Source organism: Gopherus evgoodei, chromosome 9 (genome assembly GCF_007399415.2).
Source record: "Gopherus evgoodei ecotype Sinaloan lineage chromosome 9, rGopEvg1_v1.p, whole genome shotgun sequence".
In the NCBI taxonomy this organism is placed as follows: domain Eukaryota; kingdom Metazoa; phylum Chordata; order Testudines; family Testudinidae; genus Gopherus; species Gopherus evgoodei.
The window spans coordinates 107,858,641-107,884,703 of NC_044330.1; the positions used below are offsets into that span (position 1 = coordinate 107,858,641).

The window sequence follows — 26,063 nt, forward strand, 5'->3', positions numbered from 1 at the left end:
TGTATATTTTCTAGATATTTTAAAGATTTTATTTAAATAGACTCCTGGTGTGTGTGTGTTCATTCCACTGTTGGTGACTCCCATGTAATAATCTTTGCGAGAGATGGTACCAGGAGTCTATTTAAATAACATCTATAAAACAGCCCTGCCAAAGTTCACATCAGCTCTGGATGCCTCTATAGTAGGACAGCGCTGAGTAAACATATGAACAGAAGACTATGTAGCTGCCTTACACATGCTCATGTCAGGTATGTGCCTCAGCTAGGTACTGAAGCAATTTGAGCTCTTGTAGAATTGAAGTGGAGGAAATGCACAGAGAACCATGAGATAAGGAATGCATCTAAAGTGGACCCTGGGCTCTGATCTCCTCTGGAGCAGAAGCAATGATATTTCTTCTTTTCCCTGGTGGTAAACAGGTCCTTAGTGGGAAACTCCATCTCCTGAACACTGATTGAATCACATTGTCCTTTATGGACTACTCTTGGCTGTCTACAAATTTTCTGCTGATATAAGCTTCCAGTATATTTTGGATTCCTGGAAGATTAATCACTTTTAGGGTAACATCATGGGACATGAAAAAGTAATAGGGTCATACCTCCCTCCTGAGATAGTGGAGTTACTTTTATTCTACTTCATTTGTTCAAGTAAAACATGGCGGTAGTGATGTCAGTCATTACTTGCATGGTAAGTCCATTGATGGCTTTTAGAAAGATTGTGCAAGCTCACTGAATAGTGTTTTACTCTATGATGTTTATGTGAAGGAGTTGTTTCCTGAAGACACCACAACCACACATTTTGCAAATTCTTTGGGACACAGTCTCTCTTTTTGTTTTGTTTCAACAGATAGCACAATAATAAATAATAATGAGTCACTTCAACAGACACTGCCGGCCAAATAATCCATCTTGCGTGCAATGGGCACATGCATACCAACAGTGGAATATATATACAGACAATCACTTGAACAACCACCACAGTGAGAGGCATCTTTGAATTACCTGACAATGACAAGCCCATGCCTACAATGAGAATGAGCAATACTGTGTGTAAACATATAGCAAGAGTTCCACCCCAGAGACAATGAGCTTCAGCCAATTCCTGAAAAAAATCACAGTGTTATACACCCAAGTTAACATTTTCAAACTTGAGTGTCTAAAGTTAGCATCCAAAATCCGTATTTAGGCACCTAAATAGCAAGTGGCATAATTTTCAGCAATGCTGAGAAACCACTAAAGTCAATGGGAGCTACAGACGCGAAACATATTTGAAAAGTCAGGCCACTTATTTAGGTCCCTAGATAAGGATTTGCACCCAACACATAACAGTGAGAGGTGGAAGTGAACGGGGCTAGATTGTGGCACTCCCATTCCAGCACGGCCATGCCACAGCCAACCACTGTCTAGCCCAAAGAGCAGGACCTGAGCTAGAAGGTGAATCCAGCCCTAAGACTAGATGCTGCTATCAATCTTTAACGACTGCAAGAGGCAGAGTGTAATGGAATACTAAACTGTATTATACTGTTCAGCCACTGGGTGGTACTGTAACATACCTTATTTAAGCTAACCCCAGCAACACCTGGAAGAACATTAAAGACTCTTACAGTGAAGATATCTGGTCTCTCTCTCTCTCTCTCTCTCTCTCTGAGCCGGAAGCTCTGTGGCCACTCCATGTCTGGTACACAAGCCTGACCGGCTAATAGCAGCCCTAAAACTTACCATGTACCAGAAATACGTGACATACTTTCAGAAGTAAACTACTGCCAGAGAACAGTAACAGAAGAAAAACAGCAACTAAGGTTGCAGACAACAGGAATGATAGCACAAAAGGTTGCAGAATCTCATCAACTTGCCACTCTTTAATGTTCCAGAGAACTTCAGCTTTGACAAACCTTCACAATGGACAGACTGGAAGCAGTATTTTGCAAGATTTTGAATTGCTACAGAATTCCATAAAGAAACTGAAGATATACAGGTATGCTCTTCAATTTATGCTATGGGGGAGTAGGCAGAGCATTTCTTTAAATCTGTTGACTTTACTGAAGAAGTCAAAGATAACTATGAAAAGGTTTGGGGTATGTTTGATGCACACTTTATGTCTCAGAGAAATGTGGATTATGAAAGAGTATTCAAATAGCAAAGCAGTCTGAGCTGGTGAGACAGCAAAACCAAGAGCAACTTGCCAGACTTTAAAAAACAAGAAACTATCTTAGGGCTTGTCTATGCTTAAAACACTACAATGGCACAGCTGCGCCATTGTAGCACTTCAGTGTAGACACTGCCTATGGAGGGATTCTCCAATCAGCATACGTAAAAGACGGGCCAGCGATCGGAAAAGACGGGCCAGCGATGGAGAAATAGAACTCAGGAACAGGTTTGCTGAGTTGGAAAATGAAGATGGAGCACAGCAGGCTGCTGAAGGAGAGAGGGCGAGGAAGAAGAGGTGAGCAGCTAGTCCTGCAGAAGGAGGGGAGGAGTCAATGGAGGCGACACCAAGTACGAGCCCTAGGAGGATTGTAAGGACGAATACAAATCGAGAGGAATTGTGGCCAGCTGCTGTGGGGGATAGACCACAGAATCACACTGTCGCCAGGAAAAGGCAAGTCTACGTGATTGGAGACTCTTTACTGAGAAGAGTAGACAGGCCTGTAACTAGACCTGATCGGGAGAACAGAAGGGTGTGCTGTCTGCCAGGGGCTAAGATACAGGATGTGGACCTGAGGCTGAATACGATCTTAGCGGGAGCGGGAAAGAATCCGTTGATTGTCCTTCATGTGGGAACGAATGATACGGCTAGTTACTCGCTGGACTGTATCAAGGAGGACTATGCCAGACTGGGGAAGACGCTCAAAGAAATCGAGGCTCAGGTGATCTTCAGTGGGATTCTGCCGGTTCCTAGAGCGGGGCGACGAAGGAGTGACAAGATTATGGCGATCAACAGATGGCTCAGGGAGTGGTGTTATAAGGAGGGCTTTGGGATGTACGGTCACTGGGAAGCGTTTACGGATAGACGACTGTTCGCTCAGGATGGACTTCATCTAAGCAAGGAGGGAAATAGAATTCTAGGATGGAGGCTCGCCAACCTCATCAAGAGAGCTTTAAACTAGGAAGTTGGGGGAGATGGTTGGGAGATGTTTGGGAGATCTCCACGCCGAAATATAACCTGGAGAGGGAAGTAAACAAAGTGAGAGGGGATACCCTTGCGGTCCCAAGAATTGATCCAAGGAGGAATAGTGGAGTAGAAACCAGAGTAACAGGTGATGCTGGTGGTAGAAGGTCTCTGCACAACGGGGGAAAGAATGTCACTGACGCCAAACGCCGAAAATTAAAAGGTCTGTACACTAATGCGAGGAGCCTAGGTAACAAGATGGAGGAACTGGAGTTACTGGTGCAGGAAGTGAAACCGGATATTATAGGCATAACCGAAACCTGGTGGAATAGTACTCATGACTGGAGCACGGGTATTGAAGGCTATGTGCTGTTTAGAAAAGACAGGAAGAAAGGCAAAGGTGGTGGAGTAGCCTTGTACATCAATGATGAAATTAACTGTAGCGAAATAAGAAGCGATGGAATGGATAAGACAGAGTCTGTCTGGGCAAAAATCACACTGGGTAAAAAAGCAACTAGAGCTTCCCCTGAGATACTGCTTGGGGTGTGCTATAGACCACCGGGATCTGATTGGAATATGGATAGAGACCTCTTTAATGAAGTAAACCCAAAGGGGAAATGTGTGATTATGGGGGACTTCAACTTCCCGGATATAGACTGGAGGATGAGTGCTTGCAAGAATAATAGGGGTCAGATTTTCCTGGATGTGATAGCGGATGGATTTCTTCATCAAGTAGTTCAAGTACCTACGAGAGGGGATGCCATTTTAGATTTGGTGTTGGTGAGCAGTGAGGACCTCGTAGAAGAAATGGTGGTAGGGGACAACCTTGGTTCGAGTGATCATGAGCTGATTCAGTTCAAACTAGATGGAAGGATAAACAAATGTAGATCTGGGATTAGGGTTTTCGACTTCTCGAGGGCTAATTTTAAAGAGTTAAGGAAATTAGTTAGGCAAGTGGATTGGACGGAGGAATTAGTGGATTTAAATGCGGAGGAGGCCTGGAATTACTTTTAAGTCGCAGCTGCGGAGACTGTCAGAAGCCTGCATCCCAAGAAAGGGGAAAAAAAACATGGGCAGGAGTTGTAGGCCAAACTGGATGAGCAAGCAACTTAGAGAGGGGATTAGACAAAAGCAGAAAGCTCACAGGGAGTGGAAGAAAGGCAGGATCAGTAAGGAAAGCTACCTTGGTGAGGTCAGAACATATAGGGATAAAGTGAGGAAGGCTAAAAGCCGCATTGAACTGGACCTTGCAAAGGGAATCAAAACCAATAGTAAAAGGTTCTACAGCCACATAAATAAGAAGAAAACAAAGAAAGAAGAAGTGGGGCCGCTATACACTGAGGATGGAATGGAGGTTAAGGATAACCTAGGCATGGCCCAACATCTAAACAAGTACTTTGCCTCAGTTTTTAATAAGACTAGTGAGGAATCTAGCGATGATGGAGGGATGATAAACGGGAATGTGAATATGGAAGTGGATATTACCGCAACTGAGGTAGAGGCTGTACTTGAACAGCTCAAAGGGACGAAGTCGGAGGGCCCGGACAATCTCCATTCGAGGATATTAAAGGAACTGGCGTGTGAAATTGCGAGTCCGTTAGCGAGAATTTTTAAGCAATCGATAAACTCGGGGGTTGTGCCGTATGACTGGAGGATTGCTAATGTAGTTCCTATTTTTAAGAAAGGGAATAAAAGTGATCCGGGTAATTATAGGCCTGTTAGCTTGACGTCTGTAGTATGTAAGGTCTTGGAAAAAATTTTAAGGGAGAAAATAGTTAAGGACATAGAGGTCAATGGTAATTGGGACGAATTGCAACACGGATTTACTAAAGGTAGATCGTGTCAAACCAATCTGATCTCCTTCTTTGAGAAGGTGACGGATTACTTAGATAAAGGAAATGCGATAGATATAATTTACCTAGATTTCAGTAAGGCGTTCGACACGGTTCCGCATGGGGAACTGTTAGTTAAATTGGAAAAGATGGGGATGAATATGAAACTTGTAAGGTGGATAAGGAACTGGTTAAAGGGGAGACTCCAGCGGGTCGTATTGAAAGGTGAACTGTCAGGCTGGAAGGAGGTCACTAGTGGAGTCCCTCAAGGATCGGTTTTGGGACTGATCTTATTTAACCTTTTTATTACTGACCTTGGCACAAAGAGCGGGAATGTGCTAATAAAGTTTGCGGATGACACAAAGCTGGGGGGTATTGCTAACACGGAGAAGGACAGGGATACTATTCAGGAAGATCTGAACCACCTTGTAAACTGGAGTAATAGAAATAGGATGAAATACAATAGTGAAAAGTGCAAGGTCATGCACTTAGGAATTAATAATAAGAATTTTGGATATACGTTGGGGGCGCATCAGTTGGAAGCGACGGAGGAGGAGAAGGACCTTGGGGTACTGGTTGATAGCAGGATGACTATGAGTCGCCAATGTGATACTGCTGTTAAAAAAGCAAATGCGATTTTGGGATGCATCAGGCGGGGTATTTCCTGCAAGGATAAGGAGGTGTTAGTACCATTATATAAGGTGTTGGTGAGACCCCATCTGGAATACTGTGTGCAGTTCTGATGTCCCATGTTCAAGAAGGACGAATTCAAACTGGAACAGGTTCAGAGACGGGCTACAAGGATGATCCGAGGAATGGAAAAACTGCCTTATGAAAGGAGACAAAGAGCTTGGCTTGTTTAGCCTGGCCAAAAGAAGGCTGCAGGGGGATATGCTTGCTCTATATAAATATATCAGGGGGGTTAACGTTAGGGAGGGAGAGGAATTATTTAAGTTTAGTACTAATGTAGGCACGAGGACGAATGGGTATAAATTGGATATTAGGAAGTTTAGACTTGAAATTAGACGAAGCTTTCTAACCATTAGGGGAGTGAAGTTCTGGAACAGCCTTCTGAGGGAAGTAGTAGGGGCAAAAGACTTTTCTGGCTTTAAGACAAGGCTTGATAAGTATATGGAGGGGATGTTATGATAGGATCGTTAATTTGGGCAATTGATTTTGGATTACCACCAGATAGGTCTGCTCAGTGGTCTGCGGGGAGATGTTGGATGGGATGGGAACTGAGTTACTGCAGAGAATTTCTTCTTGGGTGCTGGCTGGTGAGTCTTGCCCACATGCTCAGGGTTTAGCTGATTGCCATATTTGGGGTCGGGAAGGAATTTTCCTCCAGGGCGGATTGGCAGGGGCCCTGGAGGTTTTTCGCCTTCCCTTGCAGCGTGAGGCACGGGTCGCTTGCTGGTGGATTCTCTGCAGCTTGAGGTCTTCAAACCAATTTGAGGATTTCAATAACTCGGTCCTGGGTTAGGGGTTGTTATAAAATTGGATGGGTGGGGTTCTGTGGCCTGCCTTGTGCAGGAGGTCAGACTAGATGATCATATTGGTCCCTTCTGACCTATGAGTCTATGAGTAATCTTCCTCCCCAAGAGGCAGTAGCTAGATCAACAGAATTCTTCTACTGACCTAGCACAATCTACACCTGAGATTAGGTCAGCATAGCTACATTTCTCAGGGGTGTAGATTTTTCACACCCTTAGGAGACATGGCTGTACTGATGTAAATTCCTAGCATAGATGCAGATGCATTTTAACAGATGCAACATGAGTGCTACAAGTCATTACCATAAAGACCCCTTAGGCAAGAGAGAGCTCCAAGGCTAAAAGGGACAAATTGCAGTGAAACACTGAAGCATTACAGACTAAATGCAAAAGATGTGGAAAAATTCATATTCCAAGAGATGATGCATGTTCAGCCAAAGGTGCAAAGTGTAATAAATGCACAAAATATGGACGTTTTGTCGTTGTTTGCTGTACCAAAGCAATCAGGGAATTGACTTGTATTACAATCAAGAACCATTGTTTCTCAGATCTGTCACATGTGATGACACAGAGTCTCCCTAGAAAGTGAAACTCATGGAAAGACTATTGACTTTAAAACTGACTCACAAGCAGACATCAGAGTCTTTTCAGAAGGGACTTACAATAACCTTCAACCCCTCCTACAGCTAAAGTCATCAACCACAGCCCTGATTAGCCCTAGAGGTACAGGAACTCCTCACTTAACGTCATACCAGTTAACGTTTTGTTGTTATGTTGCTGAACAATTAGAGAACATGCTCGTTTAAAGTTGTGCAATACTCTCTTATAACATTGTTTGGCAGCCGCCTGCTTTGTCCACTGTTTGCAGGAAGAGCAGCCCGTTAGAACTAGCTGGTCGGGGCTTGGAAGCAGGGTGGACTGGCAGCCCCCTGTGAGGCAGCCACCCAGCAGGCTATCAATTTCTGGGCAATTCAAGTGTCCCTCCCTCAGCTGCCATTTGCTGCTCCCGGCTCTGCCTTGGAGCTGCTCCCGGCTCTGCCTTGGAGCTGCTCCCAGAAGCCTCCTGTTTGCTGTGCTGGGGGGGGAAGAAGGGTGCTAATGGCAGGTTGTCCCCCTCCCCCTGCTCCGGTACCCCATCTCCACAGAGCGGGGGGACACAACAGGGCTCAGGACGGAGGGAGCTTGCTGGCAGCAGCTGCTGTCAACTTGCTGAGCTAATAAAAAGGCAGTGTTCTTAGACTGGGGTCCACATACTTAAAGGAGCAATGCACGCCTATCTCTCTCTCTCTCTCTCACACACACACACACACACTTTGGAAAGTGGAGGAGTAGTGTGCCCCAGTGGGATAGCGTGGGTTCATCATCATGTTCAGTTTCGACAGGGAATATTTGCAGCCACTGTCATGCTGTGTCTCCTCCCTCCATTCTTATGTTAGTTCTTATGGGGAAATTGGATTCGCTTAACATAGTTTCACTTAAAGTAGCATTTTTCAGGAACATAACTACAATATTAAGTGAGGAGTTACTGTACTCTGAACTGTATGGGTCATTTAACCACAGAAACAACTTACAAAGACAAAAGCTTTGCATTCAGAATGCATGTGAATAAAGGATCAGAGACCAACAACCTTCTCAGCTCCAGCATGGCAGCCATGATGGGCTTAATGAGAAAGGTAGAAGAACTCAGTGGAGGATTTGATTATATTGGACTTTTGAAAGGAGATCCAGTACAATTTAACTTAAAAGACAATGCTGAACCATACCATGTACAAACACCTCTACCAGCCAAACCTTTGGAAAAGACTAGCTTAAGATTTACACGAATTCAGAGGACATCATTACATCATAGTGGACTATTTTTCCAGGTAAATAGAAAAAATGAACTTGAAAGAACTAACATGTCGCAGTGTTATCAAGAAGTTGAAGTGCACTTTTGCTTACTTTGGTATTCCAGAATAACTAGTGATGAACAACAGAACACAATTCACTGCAGCAGAATTTTAGTCATTCCAAACAAAATATGATTTTGATCATATTACTAGCAGCCAAAATCACCAAAAGCGAATGGAGAAGCTGAGAGAGCCGTAAAGACAGCCAAGTAAATCCAACATTAGGAAGAGCCACTCCTTGCTCTTCTCAATTACAGATGAACACCAATAGCAGTTCCTAAATATACTCCAACACAACTCCTGATAGGAAGGCAATTCAGAACTACTATTCCAACTCTGGAAAAGAATCATATCTCCAAAGTGACTAGCCATAAAGAGAGTAGTCAAATCCAATAAAAAGGAAAAAAGAACTTATGATCACTTTTCCAACAGACAACACTCAGTTAGAGAACTGCCGGGTCTAGAACATGTTGAACGAATTCAGGGCCGTTCCTGAGGCGGAAGTCACACATACATCACTTCCAGGAGTGACCCATTACTTCTGGGACCGACCGCACCAGCCCGTGGGGCCCCCAAAGCATGCGGCCCAGAACGGTCCCCCCATTTGCCGTACCCAAGGGACAATTCTGACCGTGTTCATCTCAAATTGGATGGAGAAAAAGGATGGACAACTCCAGCTGTCAAAGAAAAAATAATTCAGCATCCAGATCATTTGTGATCAAGACTACAACAGAGAGATCAACAGAAACCATCGACATCTACAGATTGTTCCTCAGAAAGCAAAACCAACAGAGCTAACAAATGAAGTACAAGACGATGACTAATGGACAGACAGATGACTAAGGAGTTATGCTTTCAAATCATGTAATTAGAAACCAGCATAATACATAGATATGTAACAGACTGATCCATATTGAACTTCAAAGATACAGTGATTTACATTTTGTAAATGGTAGGAATGTAGAATTTAAAGGGAAATATGTAATGGAATGCTAACCTGTAGTATACTGTTCAGTCACTAGGTGGCACTGTGTGTAACATACTTTATTTAAGCCAGGGGTAGGAAACCTATGGCACAGGTGCCGAAGGCGGCAAGCGAGCTGATTTTCAGTGGCACTCACACTGCCCAGGTCCTGACCACCAGTCCAGGGGGCTCTGCATTTTAATTTAATTTTAAATGAATCTTCTTACACATTTTTAAAACCTTATTTACTTTACATACAACAATAGTTTAGTTATAGACTTATAGAAAGAGACCTTCTAAAAACATTAAAATGTATTACTGGCATGTGAAACCTTAAATTAGAGTGAATACATGAAAACTCGGCACACCACTTCCGAAAGGTTGCCGACCCCTGATTTAAGCTAACCTCAGCTATACTTGGCATAACGTTAAAGGATCTTATAGTGAACACATTAGGTCTGCATCTCTCTGAGAAGGAAGCTCTGGCCAGTCCAAATCCGACACAGGACCATGATCTGCTAGCAGCAGTCCTGCAACTTACTACATACAATACATGACAAAGAGTAAGAAAAAGATATAAAGGAAGGAGGAGGAGAGTGGGAGTTAAGGAGAAGAGGTAAATCAATTGTGTAAGTCAATTAAGCCCTGTCACCAGCAAAGGACAGAAGTTGGACACTGACCTGTAATGACATCTTCAATTTTTTGCTTGGCAAGCGGCTCCTTCATCCTCTGTAACAGAAACTCGATGTGGAGTAAGATGATTTTTCCGAGGTCAGGTGAGGATGCAAACCGCCCAGAGATGGACTTCAGAAAATCAAAACCAACCAATTCCCTATTCACAGAGATGCATTTTTAATGGAGTTGTGCAGAAGGAACTGTTGACTTCCCATTCTGGCCCAATATATACATCTCATAATATCTGTCTTTCACTTAGATTGCTTTTCACAAAAAAGAATCTAGATGGTATAACCCAGTGATTCTCCAACTTTTTCATTCTGAGGACCAGTACATAGCAGAAAGATGCTCCACCGCTTCTATGAGCCACCCTCAATTCCTGACTCTCAAAGGCTCTGTGGATCCCTTGCGGTCAACAAAGCAGACTGGGAACTAGTGCCCTAACCAGTAAATGTTACAGGGCTGTCCTGGAGCCACATGAGCATGTCAGTCCATAGTACATAAACATCTACATTTAAGAAACATTCAAAGTCTGGTCAACCCTTCAAAAAGAAATAAATCCAGCATTAAGGCTAAAATTCTATCCTCAATAGCCTGTGATTCCAGGATATGTATCCTGCATAAACACAGAGGGAGAAACAGAGGACAGCAGTGTGGAAAGGGGATTTCCCTGTTCACAGGCATATTGCTTATAACAGAGGTCGGCAACCTACGGCACACGTGCCAAAGGTGGCACGAGAGCCAATTTTTGATGGCATGCAGTGGCGGGCTGAGTGGCTCAGCCCACTGTCACTTTGGGGTTCCGGCTGCTGCTGCGCCCGTTGCCAGCCAACATCCAGGCCACTGGCCCCACTCAGAGCCCGCTGCCAGCCTGGGAACCCCAGGGAACCTCAGGATGGCAGCTGGCTGAGCAGGCCGGTGGCTGAGACCCCGGCTGGCAGGAGCCGGCAGCCGGAACCCCAGAGTGGCTACCGGCCTAGGGTTCCATTCACTCAACCGGCAGCGGGCTGAGAGGGACCGGTGGCGGGCTGAGTGGCTCAGTCCTCTGCCAGTCTGGGGTGCCGGCAGCACCCAGTGGGGTGCTGGCAGCACTCAGCCTGCTACTGGTCTGAGGTTCTGGCTGACGGCCCCTTGAAAGTCAGGGTCCTAGCCGCCAGCCCCGCTCAGCTTCCTGCCAGCCTGGGTGGGCAGAACCCCCGGCTGGTAGCAGGCTGAGGGGGGGCTGATGGCCGGGATCCCGGCTGGCAGGAGCTGGCGGACGGAATCCCAGACTGGCAGCGGGCTGAGAGGCTCAGCCCACTGCCAGTCTCGGGTCCCAGCCACTGACCCCACTCAGCCTGCTGCCAGTCTGGGGTTCCGTCCGCCAGCTACTGCCAGCTGGGATCCCGGCCACCGGCCTCTCTCAGCCCGCTACCAGCCTAGGGTTCTGCTCACTCAGGCTGGCAGGAGGCTGAGCAGAGCCGGCGGCTGTGACCCCGACTGGCAAGGGACCGGCAGCCAGAACCCCAGACCAGCAGCAGGCTGAGTGGTGCCGGCACCCTAGACTGGCAATGGACTGAGCCACTCAGCCCCCAGCCAGCCCCCTCAGCCCACCTGCTCAGCCCACTGCAGTGGGCTGAGCAGGGCCAGCAGCTGGACCCCAGACCGGCAGCAGGCTGAGCGGGGCTGGTGGCTGGAACCGCAGACAAGGATCCCAGGCAAGAATCACACTAAATTGATAAGATCTGCATTTTAAATTTTATTTTATTTTAAATTAAGCTTCTCAAATATTTAAAAACCCTTATTTACTTTAAATACAACAATAGTTTATTTATATAATATAGACAGAGAGAGACCTTCTAAAAACGTTAAAAATGTATTACTGGCTCATGAAACCTTAAATTACAGTGAACTTGGCACACCACTTCTGAAAGGTTGCTGACCCTTTATACCCTAACCCTTTTTATGGGTTTGTTTCCAGAACTGCAGGCCCCAAGAATAGTATTTCAAAGGCATAAGCCCTTGATTAAGACAGTCTAGAAATGTATTATCACATAGGGGACAAGAGTTTGGCACTATGCTCAATCCTTTGCTGGCAGGTCATAGAAGCACTATGGGATCACATGTTCAAACCCCGCAGAAGGGAGCCCTTTTCAACATCCTCAAGATAACTGTATTTGTGGTCACAGTGCCCATGGAGTAAATGGGAGACTCATGGAGGAGACTCCCTCAAAACAGCATTTGTTGGTCCATCGTAGCTTTCCTGCTCGCAGCCAGAAATCTCCCTTTGCTCCTCTTCTGACATTCTCTTATCTAACTGTTGAAAGATACGCAAAATACCTGCCAACACAACTTCATAACTGGGACCCAAGAAAGTATAGTCTCCTTCCTCAAGCATATCACATCGGTGCCTGAACTCACATGCCAGAGAAACAATTGCCACAAGTTGCTCTGAACCAATGTCTCACACTTCAGTGCACAGTAGCACTGCCAAACTACCTGAACTCGGATGACCTGACAACAGGAATTTGTAATGGAAACTTAAAACAGGCCTTGAACTACAGCATCTCTCCAGATAAAAGCAACAGCTATAAATATAGCACCCTTGATTCAACATTCATCTTGAGCTGTGCTTGGACAGAGTGGAGAAAGAAGCTCCCCAAGTTAGGGCTGCCAAGCCAAGGCACAAATTAAGACTACACAGGGACAACCTACTATGCCAATGTAGGATAAGGTGTAGCAACTCTCTCTTCCATCACAGCTCACACTGTATGATGCCCCGACACACTATTTCTACAACTTAGCTCTCTTGTTGTTTGGTATCACTTGGTAAGAATACTGGGAAGCCCAGGCAATGTATGTTCTCCCTCCAGTAGAGGGTGCTGAAGTTCTGTACCTTTCATGTTCCAGAAGCAGCTTAGCAGTGTTCAAACAGAAATCTAGTGACACCTCATGATGCAGAAGTTCAGCAACAGCTAGAGAGAAGAAAAAATGGGGATTACTGAGTCACTGAGGAAATGTATCTGCTCACTGTAAAGATATGGGCTGTCCCTATTCTCCCCCATGCAGACTGGTAGGATGTGGTGGTGGGTGTGCTCCACTTTCATTTCCCACAACTGGGACAGCATTAGGTTTGCTCTAACAGCCTGGGGCAAGAAGAAGCCAGCACACATGAACAAAATAGCATGTCCCATTTTCAAAAAATTTCAGGACAACAATTACAATAAACTGTTCATAAGGTCCTCACCTAAGGACCGCAGATCAGAGCTCCCACACTTAAAAGTCCACAAAACAAAGTCTGAGTCTAGCTTAACCAGTCTCCTGGAGCCTCAGATTAAAAAGGTTTCAGAGTAGCAGCCGTGTTAATCTGTATCTGCAAAAAGAAGAGGAGTACTTGTGGCACCTTAGAGACTAACAAATTTATTTGAGCATAAGCTTTCATGGGCTACAGTCCACTTCTTCGGATGCATAGAATGGAACATATAGTAAGGAGATATATATACACATACAGCAAGAAAGAAAAGATGGGAGTTGTCTTACCAACTCTGAGAGGCCAATTAAGCTTATGCTCAAATAAATTTGTTAGTCTCTAAGATGCCACAAGTACTCCTGTTCAGATTAAAAAAAACAGCAGCCACTGCGGCCTGCCTATCTTCTACTATCCTGTTCTCTACTTAGCTTCCTGTTCCTGTTTAAATAGCCCAGTCTTAGTGCAAGGCAGGACCTTCTTGATTGCACTCCAGGCTGTCCCAGCCTGTCCGATAAAGTACATTCCTTCACACTCACTCTCAAGTCTTTTGTATTCTTAGGGAAAAAATCATAATTCTAGAACTAGGCAATAGTTAAACATGTTCTTCGTGTTTTCATTTTCTTTTCATGTTTTCAAAATGAATTTGGGACTAGTGAAAGGTGCCAGATTGACAGCTCTGGAGACTCATAAGAACACAAACAGAAAGGACAACAACAATGCAAGCTTCCTCCTCAAGCTGTCCCTTCACAATGTGCCTCCACCCTGGCCTGGAGGAACCACTTCAATGACTGTGGGGAGTTCAGTCTCTGTGGACACTCAGTTAAGACTACAACAAAAGAGCATGTTAGCACGATGGTGGGTTTTGGACACCTGTCTCTAGAAACTGGACTGAAATTCCTCAACAGCCATCTGAAGGTCAGTTTCAATCTGACAGAATTCAAACAATTTACCTGGAGACCAAAATTTATTTCTAGAAGTGCCCACCATGTACTCAGTGCTTTCCAGAGAACAGAGCACAGAGCCTTCTCTGAACAGCTCACCATACATGAACAGAAAGCTCTTCCTGAGCAACCAAGTTCTCTGAATTCAAATCCCTCCTGAAGACACTCTTCTGCTGTGATACTACCAGAGAAACCAACTGACTTACACTGTGCTGACAAGTCTGAGGAGCAAGTAAGAATACTTTATATATCCTGTATGAAACAAACAAACTTGTGCTAACACAAGAAGTTACTCACCCTGTGTGGTAACGATTCATCAATGTGTGTGTTCCTATGGGTGCTCCACTGCAGATGTGTCGCATCCCTGAACTGCTGATTGGAGAACTTTGGTAGCAGTGTCCATTGGGCCCGCACATGCGATGTTGTGCTGTGCCATGAGGGCTAACCATCCTCAGTTCCTTCTCTACTGCAGAGTCATAAAGAGAACTCCAAAGTAGATGGGAGAAGAGTGGGTAGTGGAGAACATCTTGAAGAACCATCATAACTGAACAGGATAACTTCTTCGAGTAGTGTCCCTGTGGGTGTTCCCCTGGAGGGCTGGGACTTCACAGTCAGACTGGTCACAGAAGAAAGGACAGTGGAGCCAAATATGGCATCAGAGGCAGAGTCCTCAATGGTTGCATAATGTTCTGCGAAGGCATGGACCAAAGCGCAAGTAGCCGCTCTGCAGATCTCCAAGATAGGGAAATGCAGAGGTGAAAGTAAGCAGGTACGGACAGTATGGAGGACCGATAAGAAAAGGAGACTGCCTGAGGGAGGGAGAAGTCTGCCCCCTGCATAAGAATAGTTTAAACTCAGCTGTTCCCGGAGTGGCTCAGCCCTCGGGGTTAGGAGTGGTTTCTGGCATCCTTGTTAATTTCACTCACAGTAGCTGTGGGGAGTGGGGAGGGTGTGTTTGACCATGGCAGGGGCAGTCCTTGTCTGCCCCCGGGGATGAGGGGATCTTGTCACCAATACTAATATACACAACAAATACAAGCATTTGGCTGCACAGCTTAAATCCAGAGCTAATAAAAGCAGGTGGAAAGGGAAAACTCACTATCACAATGGTTTCTCATCTTCTCCCTCCCCCTCCTCCAGCCAGGCTACAGACTAGGCTCTGCATTCCTTCCCCCCACCCCCACCAGAGGGTGTTCCTCTAGGCTCTAGCTTGCAGTAGGGACACTGGCTGAGATGCCTGCTGCTGCTGCCTGCATAAGAACAGTTTAAACTCAGCTGTTCCCTGTGCAGTTCAGTCCCCAGCGTTAGAAGCCGTTTCTGGCATCCTTGTTAATTTCATTCCCAGTTGTTGTTGGGGGCGGGGGAGGATGTGTGTGACCATGGCAGGGGCAGTTCTTTTCTGCCCCCGGGATGAGGGGATCTCCTACACACAAAAAACACAATCAAAATCAAAAAAGCCATTTCCAAGTTCAAATCTATCCCATTCCCTTCCCCAGCAAAGGATCATGGTTGTGATGTCCAAACTGCTTGCAAATCCTCTTTGAAATGTTACTGAACCATGCAGGGAACAGCGGAGTTTAAACTGTTCCTATGCGGGAGGCAGGCTTCTCCCTCCCTCAGCCAGTCTCTGCTCCCTGTTGCAAGCTAGAGGGAAGTCCCTGCAGCTGCTGCCCAGTGCCAGGCAGGGAGAAAGCATGGAGCCTAGTGTCCACAGCCTGGCTGGAGGAGAAGAGAAGACACGGAGAAAAATGTGACAGTGAGTTTTCACTTTTTCAGGCTTATTCCAATAGTTAAGCTTTATTACAGCCAGTACCGGTAGTAGTAATAGTAGCTTTATTTTCTCTATCTATGCCATGCAGTGGGAGGGATTCATGAAGTACGTAGGAGAGGTGGGTTGCTTGCGATTGGACCATATAGGTAAGAAATGTAAATTACTTTCACCCCTGCCCAAACCCCAGGGCTCCCAGGTGCCTCTGCAGCTGATAGCTCCGGGGGTGATTTAAAGGCCCGGCTCCTAGCTTCAGCTGAATCCCTGAGCCCTTTAAATCCTGATTTAAAAGCCTGGGGATTTAAAGGCCCCACCTCTTCCAACAGAGGTCATACCTCTTCCAGTTGAGGCCCCTCCCCCTCCACAGGACTCTGGAGTACTGGCAAGTCCTTTAAGTTACTTTCACCCCTGGTGACATCCTTTAAGGAGGCAACAGACGAAGAGACCAATCTTGTGGAGTATGTACAGATCAAGCCCAAAGGGGTCATGTAACGAATGTGGTAGCACTCTCTAACACAATTCGAGACCCACTTAGAAAGTTATTGGGCTGATATAGCTGACCTTTCTGCCATAGAGAGAAACAATCTAGGGGATTACCTGAAGGCTTCTGTCCTATCAAGGTAGAATGCAAAGGCTCTCCTAATGTCCAGGGTATGCAGAATGGCCTCCCTATTTTCTCAGTGAGGCTTGGGGTAGAACGTGGGAAGGTGAAGAGACTGGTTCATGTGGAACGAGAGGTCACTTTAAGGAGGAACTTCAGATGTGGCCTAAGCATGATCTTGTCTGGGAAGAATACCATGTGCGGAGGATGCGCCATTAAAGCTGCTATCTCCCTTACTCTTCTAGCCAAGGTAATTGTGACTAGAAAGACCATTTTCATCAACAGATGAGTTAGCGAACAGGTGGCCATGGGTTAAAACGGGGGCCTAGTCAGCTCTTTTATACTAGATTTAGGTCCCAAGAGGGGGAGGGAAGTCTAGGCTGAGGGAAGAGGTTTGTTATTCCTTTCAGGAACCTTTTTATGGTTAGGTGCAAAATTACTGAGTACCCTCTATGGAATGGTGAAATACTGTAATCAGCGAGGTGGACTCAAAGAGCTCAGGGATAGTCCTGATTTTTTAAGGGTCAGGGCATATTTCAGAATATGTGGAAGAGTTGTCAACTCTGGACAGAATTGCTGGGACATAGTCCAGATTCCAGATTTGATGTACTTCTGCAGCTAAGCATGTTGCATGGACGACTTTCTACTGTGTAGTAGGAGCTCCTGCACTTCCTTTGAGCATGAGCATTCTAGGAGTTGGAGCCACCTAGGAGCCATGCTTTGAGTCAGAGGATCCCCATGCTGGGATGCCTGGTGCACCCCTTGCCCTGCGTGAGGTGGTGTGGGATGGTCAGAAGGGAGATCAGCGGCACATCACAAGCTGCATTAGGTAAGGGTATCAGGTCTGTCGCGGCCAGGTAGGGGTGATCAGCATCATGTGAGGTCCATCCTCTTTATCTTGAGCAGGACCTTCAGCAGAAGAGGAAACAGAGGGAAGGTATAAAGAAGGTCTTTGTCCCATGGAAGGAGGAGAGCATTGCCTAGAGATCAATGTCCAATCACCACCCTGGAACAGTATTTGTGGACACTTCTTGTTCTGGTAACAGGCAAACAGATCTGTGGACAGTGTTCCCTGCCATGTGAACAAGCCCTGAAGTACTGATGGGTGCATCTCCCACTTGTGGTCATGCAAAAATGTGCAACTGAGTTTGTATGCTATCGTGTTTTGTGTGCCTGGGAGGTAAGTCGTGGACCAGATTGTGACAGATGCACCGATTCCACAGTTGCATCACTTCTGCGCATAGAGAGGTGATCAGGCTCCTCCTTGAAGATTTATGTAACCCATGCAGGCTTTGTTGTCCATCAGGACCTTTATATGTGAGCTTGCTATCAGCAGGAGGAAATTAATACAGGCATTCCTGACCGCTCTCAATGCAAGGAGATTGATATGAAGGGAGATCTCTGCCAGTGACCATTTGCCTCGTGCTGTGAGACTGTTCAAATGTGCGCCTCATCCTAGGAGGGATGTATCCATGACAAGGAGCGACAAAGGTGGCCCCTGTAGGGAGAGGATCCCTTTGCATGCATTGGTTGGGTCTTTTCACCATTCCAGGGAGTTTTTGACCCTGGTGGGTAGTGACGGGGTCTGGCCAGACTGTCCCTGTTCAGTCTGTAAACCAAGCTGACCCACAGCTCTAGGCATCACATGTGAAGTCTGACATGAGGAATCACCGCCATGCCGGCAGTCATATGCCCGAGAAGCTGGAGGCAGGTTCTGGCTGGCACTTGATGGTTGTATTGAGTTGCGTCTATAAGAGATACCAGGGAGTGAAATCTGTCCTGAGGTAGGAAGCCTTTGGCTTGTTGTGCGTCTGGGTCGGCCCCTCTAAATTCCAGGTATTGCACTGGCATAAGAGTTGACTTCTGTGAGTTGATCTGTAGTCCCAGATCCTTGAACAAGATCATTGTCTCTTCAGTGGCTCGACAAGCCTCCTGAAGCAACTAGACTTTGAGGAGACAATTGTCTAGGTAAGGACAGATCATCATCCCTTGAGATCTTAAATGGGTGACCACCACTGAGAACTTTGGAAAAATACTCTCGGGGTCGATGAAAGTCCGAAGGGAAGGACTCTGTATTGGTAATGGTTGTTTCTCAGAGTAAACCTGAGGAAATGTCTGAGAGCCAGTAGTATTGAGATGTGAAAATACGCATCTTGTGGGTTGGGGGCTGAAGATCAGTCTCCCTGTTCCAGTGACAGAATGATCATCAACAGCGTGACCATCTTGAATGTCTGAGTTTTGACAAACTTGTTGAGAGTTCTTAGGTCCAGGATGGGTCTCCAACCTCCTTTCCTTCTGGGTATTAAGTAGTACAAAGAGCAGAACCCCTAGCCTCGTAGATGTTGAGGTCCTGGTTTTATGGCTCCTAACTGCAGGAGGTGGTCTACGTCCTGCCACAGTAGACTCTCGTGAGAAGAGTCCCTGAAGAGGGACAGGGAAGAATGTTGTGCAGGAGGTAGGAGGTGAAATGGATGTAATATCCAGATCTGGCAATCTCTAGGGCTCATATGTCCAACGTTACGTGCTCCCGGGCACTGCAGTATGCTGCCAAACTGTGGCCAAATAGGTGTGTGGTCACAGGTGATAGTGAGGAGTGGTCTCATGGCACCTCGACCTCCTCGTCAAAAGTGGTGCTTAGGGGCAGGTGGTTAGGCCAAGGACTGGGAGCCTGAAGGCTTCCACTTCGAGAATCTCTCCTTCTTCCTCTGGGGCTCATACTGCTGCTGCACAGGGAACAGTGCTGAATACTGCCTATGTTGGTATTGTGAGCTGAATCGTCTCTTTTGCACTGGTGTATAAACTCCCAGTGATCTCAGAGCGGCCTGGAATCCTTCAGGAAGTGGAGGGAGGCATCAGTCTTCTTGGCGATTCCTCTGTGGGGACACAGTATTTTTTGTCCACTTGCTTGCAAGTTGGGACCATCGAGGCCTGGGGTTCCCACACTGCCTTAGTAGGGTCTACGATGGCCTCATTAATTGGGAGGATGACTTTGGAGGTGGATGAGACATGAAGGATACCATAAGTTGGTGGTGCATATCCTTAACCTCCTCCAATGGTATACGGAGGGTGTCAGCCACTCTCTTTGCCAGCTCCAGGAACAGGAGAAAATCATCTGCTATGGAGGGCTGTGATGGCATGACTGCCTTATCTGGCGAAGAGGAGGATATGGCATTGTGTGCGATCTCCTCCTCAGCATCCATCTCCTGCTCCACAACCTCTAAGGGTACTGAGGCTCATGATGCTATAGCTGAGGGAGGCTGTCTGTGAAGTTCTCTAATGACACGCAGTGCCCTGGAGGAATGCTGGCGATGAGCTGTCCAGTGGTCCCTGTAGGGCCACTGTGGTGGCACAGGGCCTGGTGGAGGTGCCCATGGGTGACCATACCAGGATGGCAGCAGTGCCATCTGGTGGTACAATCCTGGACTCTGTTGGTATTGGGTCCCGTCTGGAGCCCAGGAGGAGTACTCAGAAGCCCCATTTGACTCATTGTCAGACCCTTTGCTTGACCATGGAGGAGTGTAGCAGGATTGTAGGGAAATTCCTCTTGAGCATCCATGGCTCGGTGCCATCATCTGAGTACCGAGGGGTGGCGAGTTTGGAACTTCCAATATAACAGGTCCCTGGTCTGCTGGAGTTCTGTCGGCACCGAGCATCCCAGCATCTTGCCCATACCGATCTGTCTAGTGCCAGGCAGGTCAGTGCCGCTGGTATTACCACTAACGGTTCACATTCTGGGAGCAGTTTAGGGCATTTGCTCTTATCCTTCCATACTAGAGACTCGGTGCCCATGCCCAAGGGTTCCGTGGGCCTATCAGCAGCTCCAGGGGCCAACGGTTGCTATGAGCTATGGGTGCCAGATGACCTCAGTGCCTGCAGTGCCAAGGATACTGAGCGAGATGGTGATCGGTTTCGGTTATCCCTGGGCTTGCTGAGGAGACTTCCCATTCTCTTCTTTAGCATTTGAAAGGAGTTCCTAGACCGCTTTCCTTTGAAGTCAAAGGCTGGGAGGAAGACTCACGCCTGACTGGGGACTGTGGTTGGAGATCCTCACCCATGAAGATGATCTTCTGGTGAAGCTCTCGGTCTTTGTGGGATCTCAGTCCAAGTTGTTGGCAGAGGGAACTCTTGTTGAATGTGGCCCCCGCCAAGGCAGAAAATGTATTGAGAGTGCTTGTCTGTGACTGGGATTGCCTTGCTGTAAGTGTGACACTTTTTGATGCCCCCAAGAACCAGGCACACCTTTGTCCACGGGGGTCTCCCACCCCCACCAGGGACGATGGAAGAAAAAATTCCTTTTTCTTTTATTTTTTCTTCTTTTCTGTAGAGAAAGAACTGAGGACGGTTAGCCTGACTAGCCTCGTGGCACAGCAGCAGGATAGGTACCACATGTGTGAGCCTAAGAGACACTGCTATCGAAGTTCACCAGTCAGCAGCACAGGAGGACCCATAGGGACACTACTCAAAGAAGAACTTTATTTTAATCAACGCACGGCCTATCACTATCTTGACCACTCTACTTATACTCAGCCAGACTCTGCATCATTACTCATGTGCAGTAGTATCTTACCCCCACAAGCAGAGGAGTAACTGTGTTGGCCTTCTACACAAAATTTAATTTCACTCTGAGTGAATACAGCCCAAAGTCTAAAACTGCCAACATTTTTACACAGCTGCCATTTCACTATCTTAGTACTAACAAGTCCTCCCCCAGCAAATGCATACAACTGTCACTTAGCAGCAAAAGTAACTTTTTCCTTTTATTCAAAGTTACACCAGACCCTCAATAGCATCAGTATTCCCAAGGATTGCTATAATAATTTTAGACAGATTTCCACACCACATACATCCCAAAACCAGGCTGTAACATTTAGCAAATAAGTCCCTTTCTTCTATAATGGATGAGAGATTAATTTCAACTCTCTTCCACATCATTCAGTCTTACTTCTTGGGCCTGGAATACAATGACATTATTCTGAACCATATTACATACGGAGCTCATATACCTGTCCTGATGCCTTCATCAGATGCTGCATTTTTCAGAAGGATTTTAATTTTCAAGAAAAACCCAGCTGGATGCATTTTCTCCTGCATATTGATAAACAATGACATTACATGAAGAGCCAAATTATTTTTTTTAACTCAGAGAACAATTTCAGCTGAATCCTATCAAGAGTCCAGCACATTCACAAACATGAAAGAATGTCAGGAAATTCTAGCCAGGACAGGCTTTTCCCCCCACAGCATAGGGCTTGTGTACACTGGCACTTTACAGAGCTGCAACTTTCTCGCTCAGGGGTGTGAAAAAACACACCCCTGAGCACTGCAAGTTTCAGCGCTGTAAAGTGCCAGTGTAGATAGTGCAGGAGTGCTGGGAGCCACACTCCCAACACTGGTAGCTATTCCCCTCATGGGGCTGGGTTTTTCAGAATGCTGCCACAACTACATAAGACACTTTAAAGTGCTGCTAGTGAAAATGTGCCCATAGTCTCCACAGTATTCTCCAAACTAGTTTTAAATGTCCCAAGCAATGGCTATGTAACTGGCAATCTTTCCACACTGTCTTAAGTTTTCATTTTTCTGTCTTAATTTTTATGTTGCCAAGAGGTTCTGAGTAGGTCTTGAGCAAAATACAGCAACCTGATCTTGCTGGATCCATCTATAGACATTTCCAAATAAAGGCTGAGTATGTTCTGGCAGAATTCACTCCTCCCCTACAAGGGCTTGAATTAACTGGATTAATGTAGAATTAACAACAAGTAGGGTTCCAGGCAATTTAGGAGATTGTGCACTTCAGTGCTTAGAAACTACAGTGATGGCAGCAAAATAAAAACCTGAATAGACTAATACTTCAAATGCTTATGGGTTTGCATGGCACAAACTCTTTCCCACACTTGATTATCAATAGAAAGTGCACCTGGGAAAAACGTTACTAACCTGTTGTGTAATTGTTCTTCAAGATGTGTTGCACATGTCCATTCCACTCGTGGTGCCTGCACGTCCACCACATGGTCACTGGAAACTATTTCCTTCAGTGATACCCATTGGGTAGCTAGGGCTCCCCCTGCTGCTGCACACCACTGCATGCAGGTATGAAGAGCAGAGTTGATTCCAGCCTCCTTCACTTCCTTCTTACTATAACTCGGATGCAGAGGCATAGGAAGGCATGTCATAGAATGGACAAGTGCAACATATCTCAAAGAGCAACAACACTGGTCTACAATTTTTGAGAAGTCGTCTGCTTCAGAGATAAAATGTGATATTTATTAAGTATTTTGATGTGCTGAATTCAAACATGACAATTAAAACAACTGACTGGCTACTGTTTCTAAGATATTTAAGTTTTTACATTTTATGTCTATGTATATTGTGTAGATAGTTGAGTTTTAATCAAATTGTAAACCTAGGTCTTTTCATGTGTTTATGGTTGCTTTACATGATAATATTTCACCTGTCCTGTTTATGTAACACTTTAAAAAATCAGCAAAAGGGTTCTATAAATAAAATTTATTATGAAACAAAAAGGCAAAAAACTATTATGTACATAGTTTAGTCCTATTCAGTGTCTACTCGGCGCTTCTTGGCTTGTCTCTTGTATTCAGTAAATGCAGCAGCTCTTGTCACTGTCCAGCAATAGTCTGCAAGCATTGATGGGCTCCATTTGCCCTGATAGCCTGCCAGGAGATTCCACTGCTATAGTCTGGAGGCCAACAGCTCTGCCTTACTCTTGGGTAGTTCCAAATCCCTGACAAGGTCATTCAGTTCACCTTGTGTTATGAGGTGTGGTTCAGAGGAGGAGGATGGGAGAAAATGTGGGTCCTGTGACATTGATGGTTCAGGACCAGAAGTTTCATCCTCTTCCTCATCTGACTCAAGTGAGGAGGATTCTGGTGCATCAGGAACCGGCAGTCCTTCTCCGTGGGGTACTGGGCGTATAGTTGATGGAATGTTTGGATAATGCACAGTCCACTTTTTCTTCTTTGACACACCTTTCCCAACTGGAGGCACCATGCAGAAGTAACAATTGCTGGTATGATCTGTTTGCTCTCTCCAAATCATTGGCACTGCAAAAGGCATAGATTTCCTTTTCCTGTTCAACACTGGCGAAGATTTGTTGCACAAGTGTTGCAGCATATGTGTGGGGCCCATCTCTTGTCCTGATCTCCAATTTTGCAGCCAAAATAAAGGTGATAGGCTTTCTTAACCATAGTGGTTATACTGCGCTTTTGTGATGCAAAAGTCACTTCACCACAAACATAGCAGAAGTTATCTGCACTGTTTACACAAGTACGAGGCATCTCTGCTCACTTTGGCTAAACAGAAATGTGTCCCTTTGCAAAATCAAACACTGACAAATAAGAAAGCACGACACTATGATTTCTAGAGCTGATATAGGGCACTTAGTTCAGCAGAGTGATGTAAGCTTCGTTATGATTGCATCATCCATGACTTCTAGGAATAACATGATGCAATTCATATCATGTATGACACAATACCAACTTCAGATTGCATCATTCATTGTTTTGCCTAAAAAGCAAGTACTGTCCAAACCCAGTCATAGATTTATTCATAGATCCAGTCAAAGATGTATTTTAGTCATTTCTGGTTTAAATTGAGATCCCTTCCCTTTATAACTCACTTATCCTCCGCCATTCCCAAGTGAAGGGTCGTATATACTGACCCAATAGCATATCTTGAAAACTAGAGCCAATTAACAATTTTAAGCATCATTTTCGTTCTCAGTGACTCAGAATTAGTAAAGTTGGACTACATTTATTTCAGAAGCATTTTGGCTGTAGAGCAGTGTAATAAGGTAATAAGGAAACAAATCGGCAGAGCCAGACGTGTACCCAGAAGCCTCCTGCTGCAAGACAAGCCCAAGAAAGAAACCACCAGAACTCCACTGGTCATCACCTACAGTCCTCAGCTAAAACCTCTTCAACGCATCATCACTGATTTTGTCTGACACAGTGGGTATTCACCCACGAAAGCTTATGCTCCAATACATCTGTTAGTCTATAAGGTGCCAAAGGACTATTTAAATCAAGGTTTCCTGCTTGCCAATTTATATCATTATTAAAATTGGTGTCTTAAATCAATCCAGCCTGCTTAGACATCACAGTAAATTACAACCTCGTTAGCCAGGTTTATAGCTCTGAGAGCCTTGTCTTGATACTGTTCGCAATCCCACTCCAAATAGACAGTGGCTAATAACCGCAGCACTTTAGCCTAGAAAGAAAAGACAAAGTGAATCATTAAACACAAATGAAATAACCAAAAACAACACTTAAATATTGCACACAGGAGTGGAAATGAAGGAGATGGAAATATACGCTGTGAATAATATTCACTGTAAGCACACTGGGCCAAGGACTGTCTTCTCTGTTACTAGATGTACAGTGCCAAGCACAACGTGTTGTTCCTTGTTTGGGACTGCTAGGCACTATCATCATAACAATTGTACTCTTATCCCTTCTGAAGATTTGCCTTGACATGGTAAACTGGTTAAGTTTAGGTCAGGCTTAATAAACTTGCTAACTAAGCCTGACCTAAACTTGACCTTCTTCCTTCTGTAGATGCAGGATAACCTTTAGCTCAATTTAGCTGGTCAAGTTCAAAGTTCATTTAAACTAAGAAAAAGATCAAGTTTAGGTCAGACTCAAGTAACACACATTCACTAAACCTAACCTAACGTGACCACTTTTCCCAGTCAAGATGGAGCCTATGGCTTATAACGTAATTCTTCTCCAAATACACTAGCTGGAGTATAGTATTAATGCACTAGCTTTACATCTGCATGAAAATCTAGGTTCCACTATGACTAAGGACACACACAACAATGGCTCGGTCTCAGACTCAGCCTAGTATCTAGTAGAGAATTATTTACACTCTACTACCATTCTGTGGGACTAAAATAGCAGGAAGTGCTAAAGATCAGGATGGATAACCACTGGCAGAGCTATGAGGGGAGGCTCAAGACTGGCACAGAGAGGTAGTGGGGGCTGCAGAGCAGGACTGGCACTAATGACATCCTGCTATTAGTCTTTGTGTAATTCAGAAGTTTCTGTATGTGTATTTCTTACCTGCATATCTTCCCCGGGAGAATACTTCTTATCCATTTTCCCAATCTCATAACTCTGGCTACAATTTAAAAGAAAAAATCAGAATTATATGGGCTAAGAGATGTAAGAAGAACTCAGTCAGCTTTCTGAGCTATGCAGTGAGCTCATACCTTTTCCATTTCATTTATTGTTAGGAGCCACATAGAGCACACAGAGGAAAATATTAACTAAAATAAATGGTCACAAGATATCTGATCGATATCAAAGCATCAGAAAATAATATCCTTTAATAATATCCATGAGACTGCCAACAGGGCACACTACAGGAATGAAAATCAACAGAGATAGGACCAAGATATGTCATCTGTGTAAGCTGTGTCAGAAGCAGGCTCTAACATCTGTCAACACTTTTGAATGTCATATGGTAAAGAAAGTGATACTCTTCAAATTTAGCACTTTGTCTCAAGGTGTCCTTACAAAGGATGCTGTGAGTAACTGAATTCATTC

At 45.3% G+C, this 26,063-nt stretch overlaps 1 protein-coding gene across 1 annotated transcript in view; it reads right to left on the bottom strand.

Moving 5' to 3' along the window:
* The window catches only part of TEX11 (testis expressed 11), a 147,084-nt gene that overhangs the window by 92,415 nt on the left and 28,606 nt on the right, over positions 1-26,063 (bottom strand). Inside the window, exons 10-14 of the mRNA XM_030575123.1 lie at positions 25,578-25,635; positions 24,628-24,723; positions 21,501-21,582; positions 12,834-12,912; positions 9,964-10,115 (exon numbers count right to left, since the gene is read on the bottom strand). Coding sequence (XP_030430983.1) covers positions 9,964-10,115; positions 12,834-12,912; positions 21,501-21,582; positions 24,628-24,723; positions 25,578-25,635 — 467 coding nt within the window. The remainder of the gene's footprint in view (positions 1-9,963; positions 10,116-12,833; positions 12,913-21,500; positions 21,583-24,627; positions 24,724-25,577; positions 25,636-26,063) is intronic.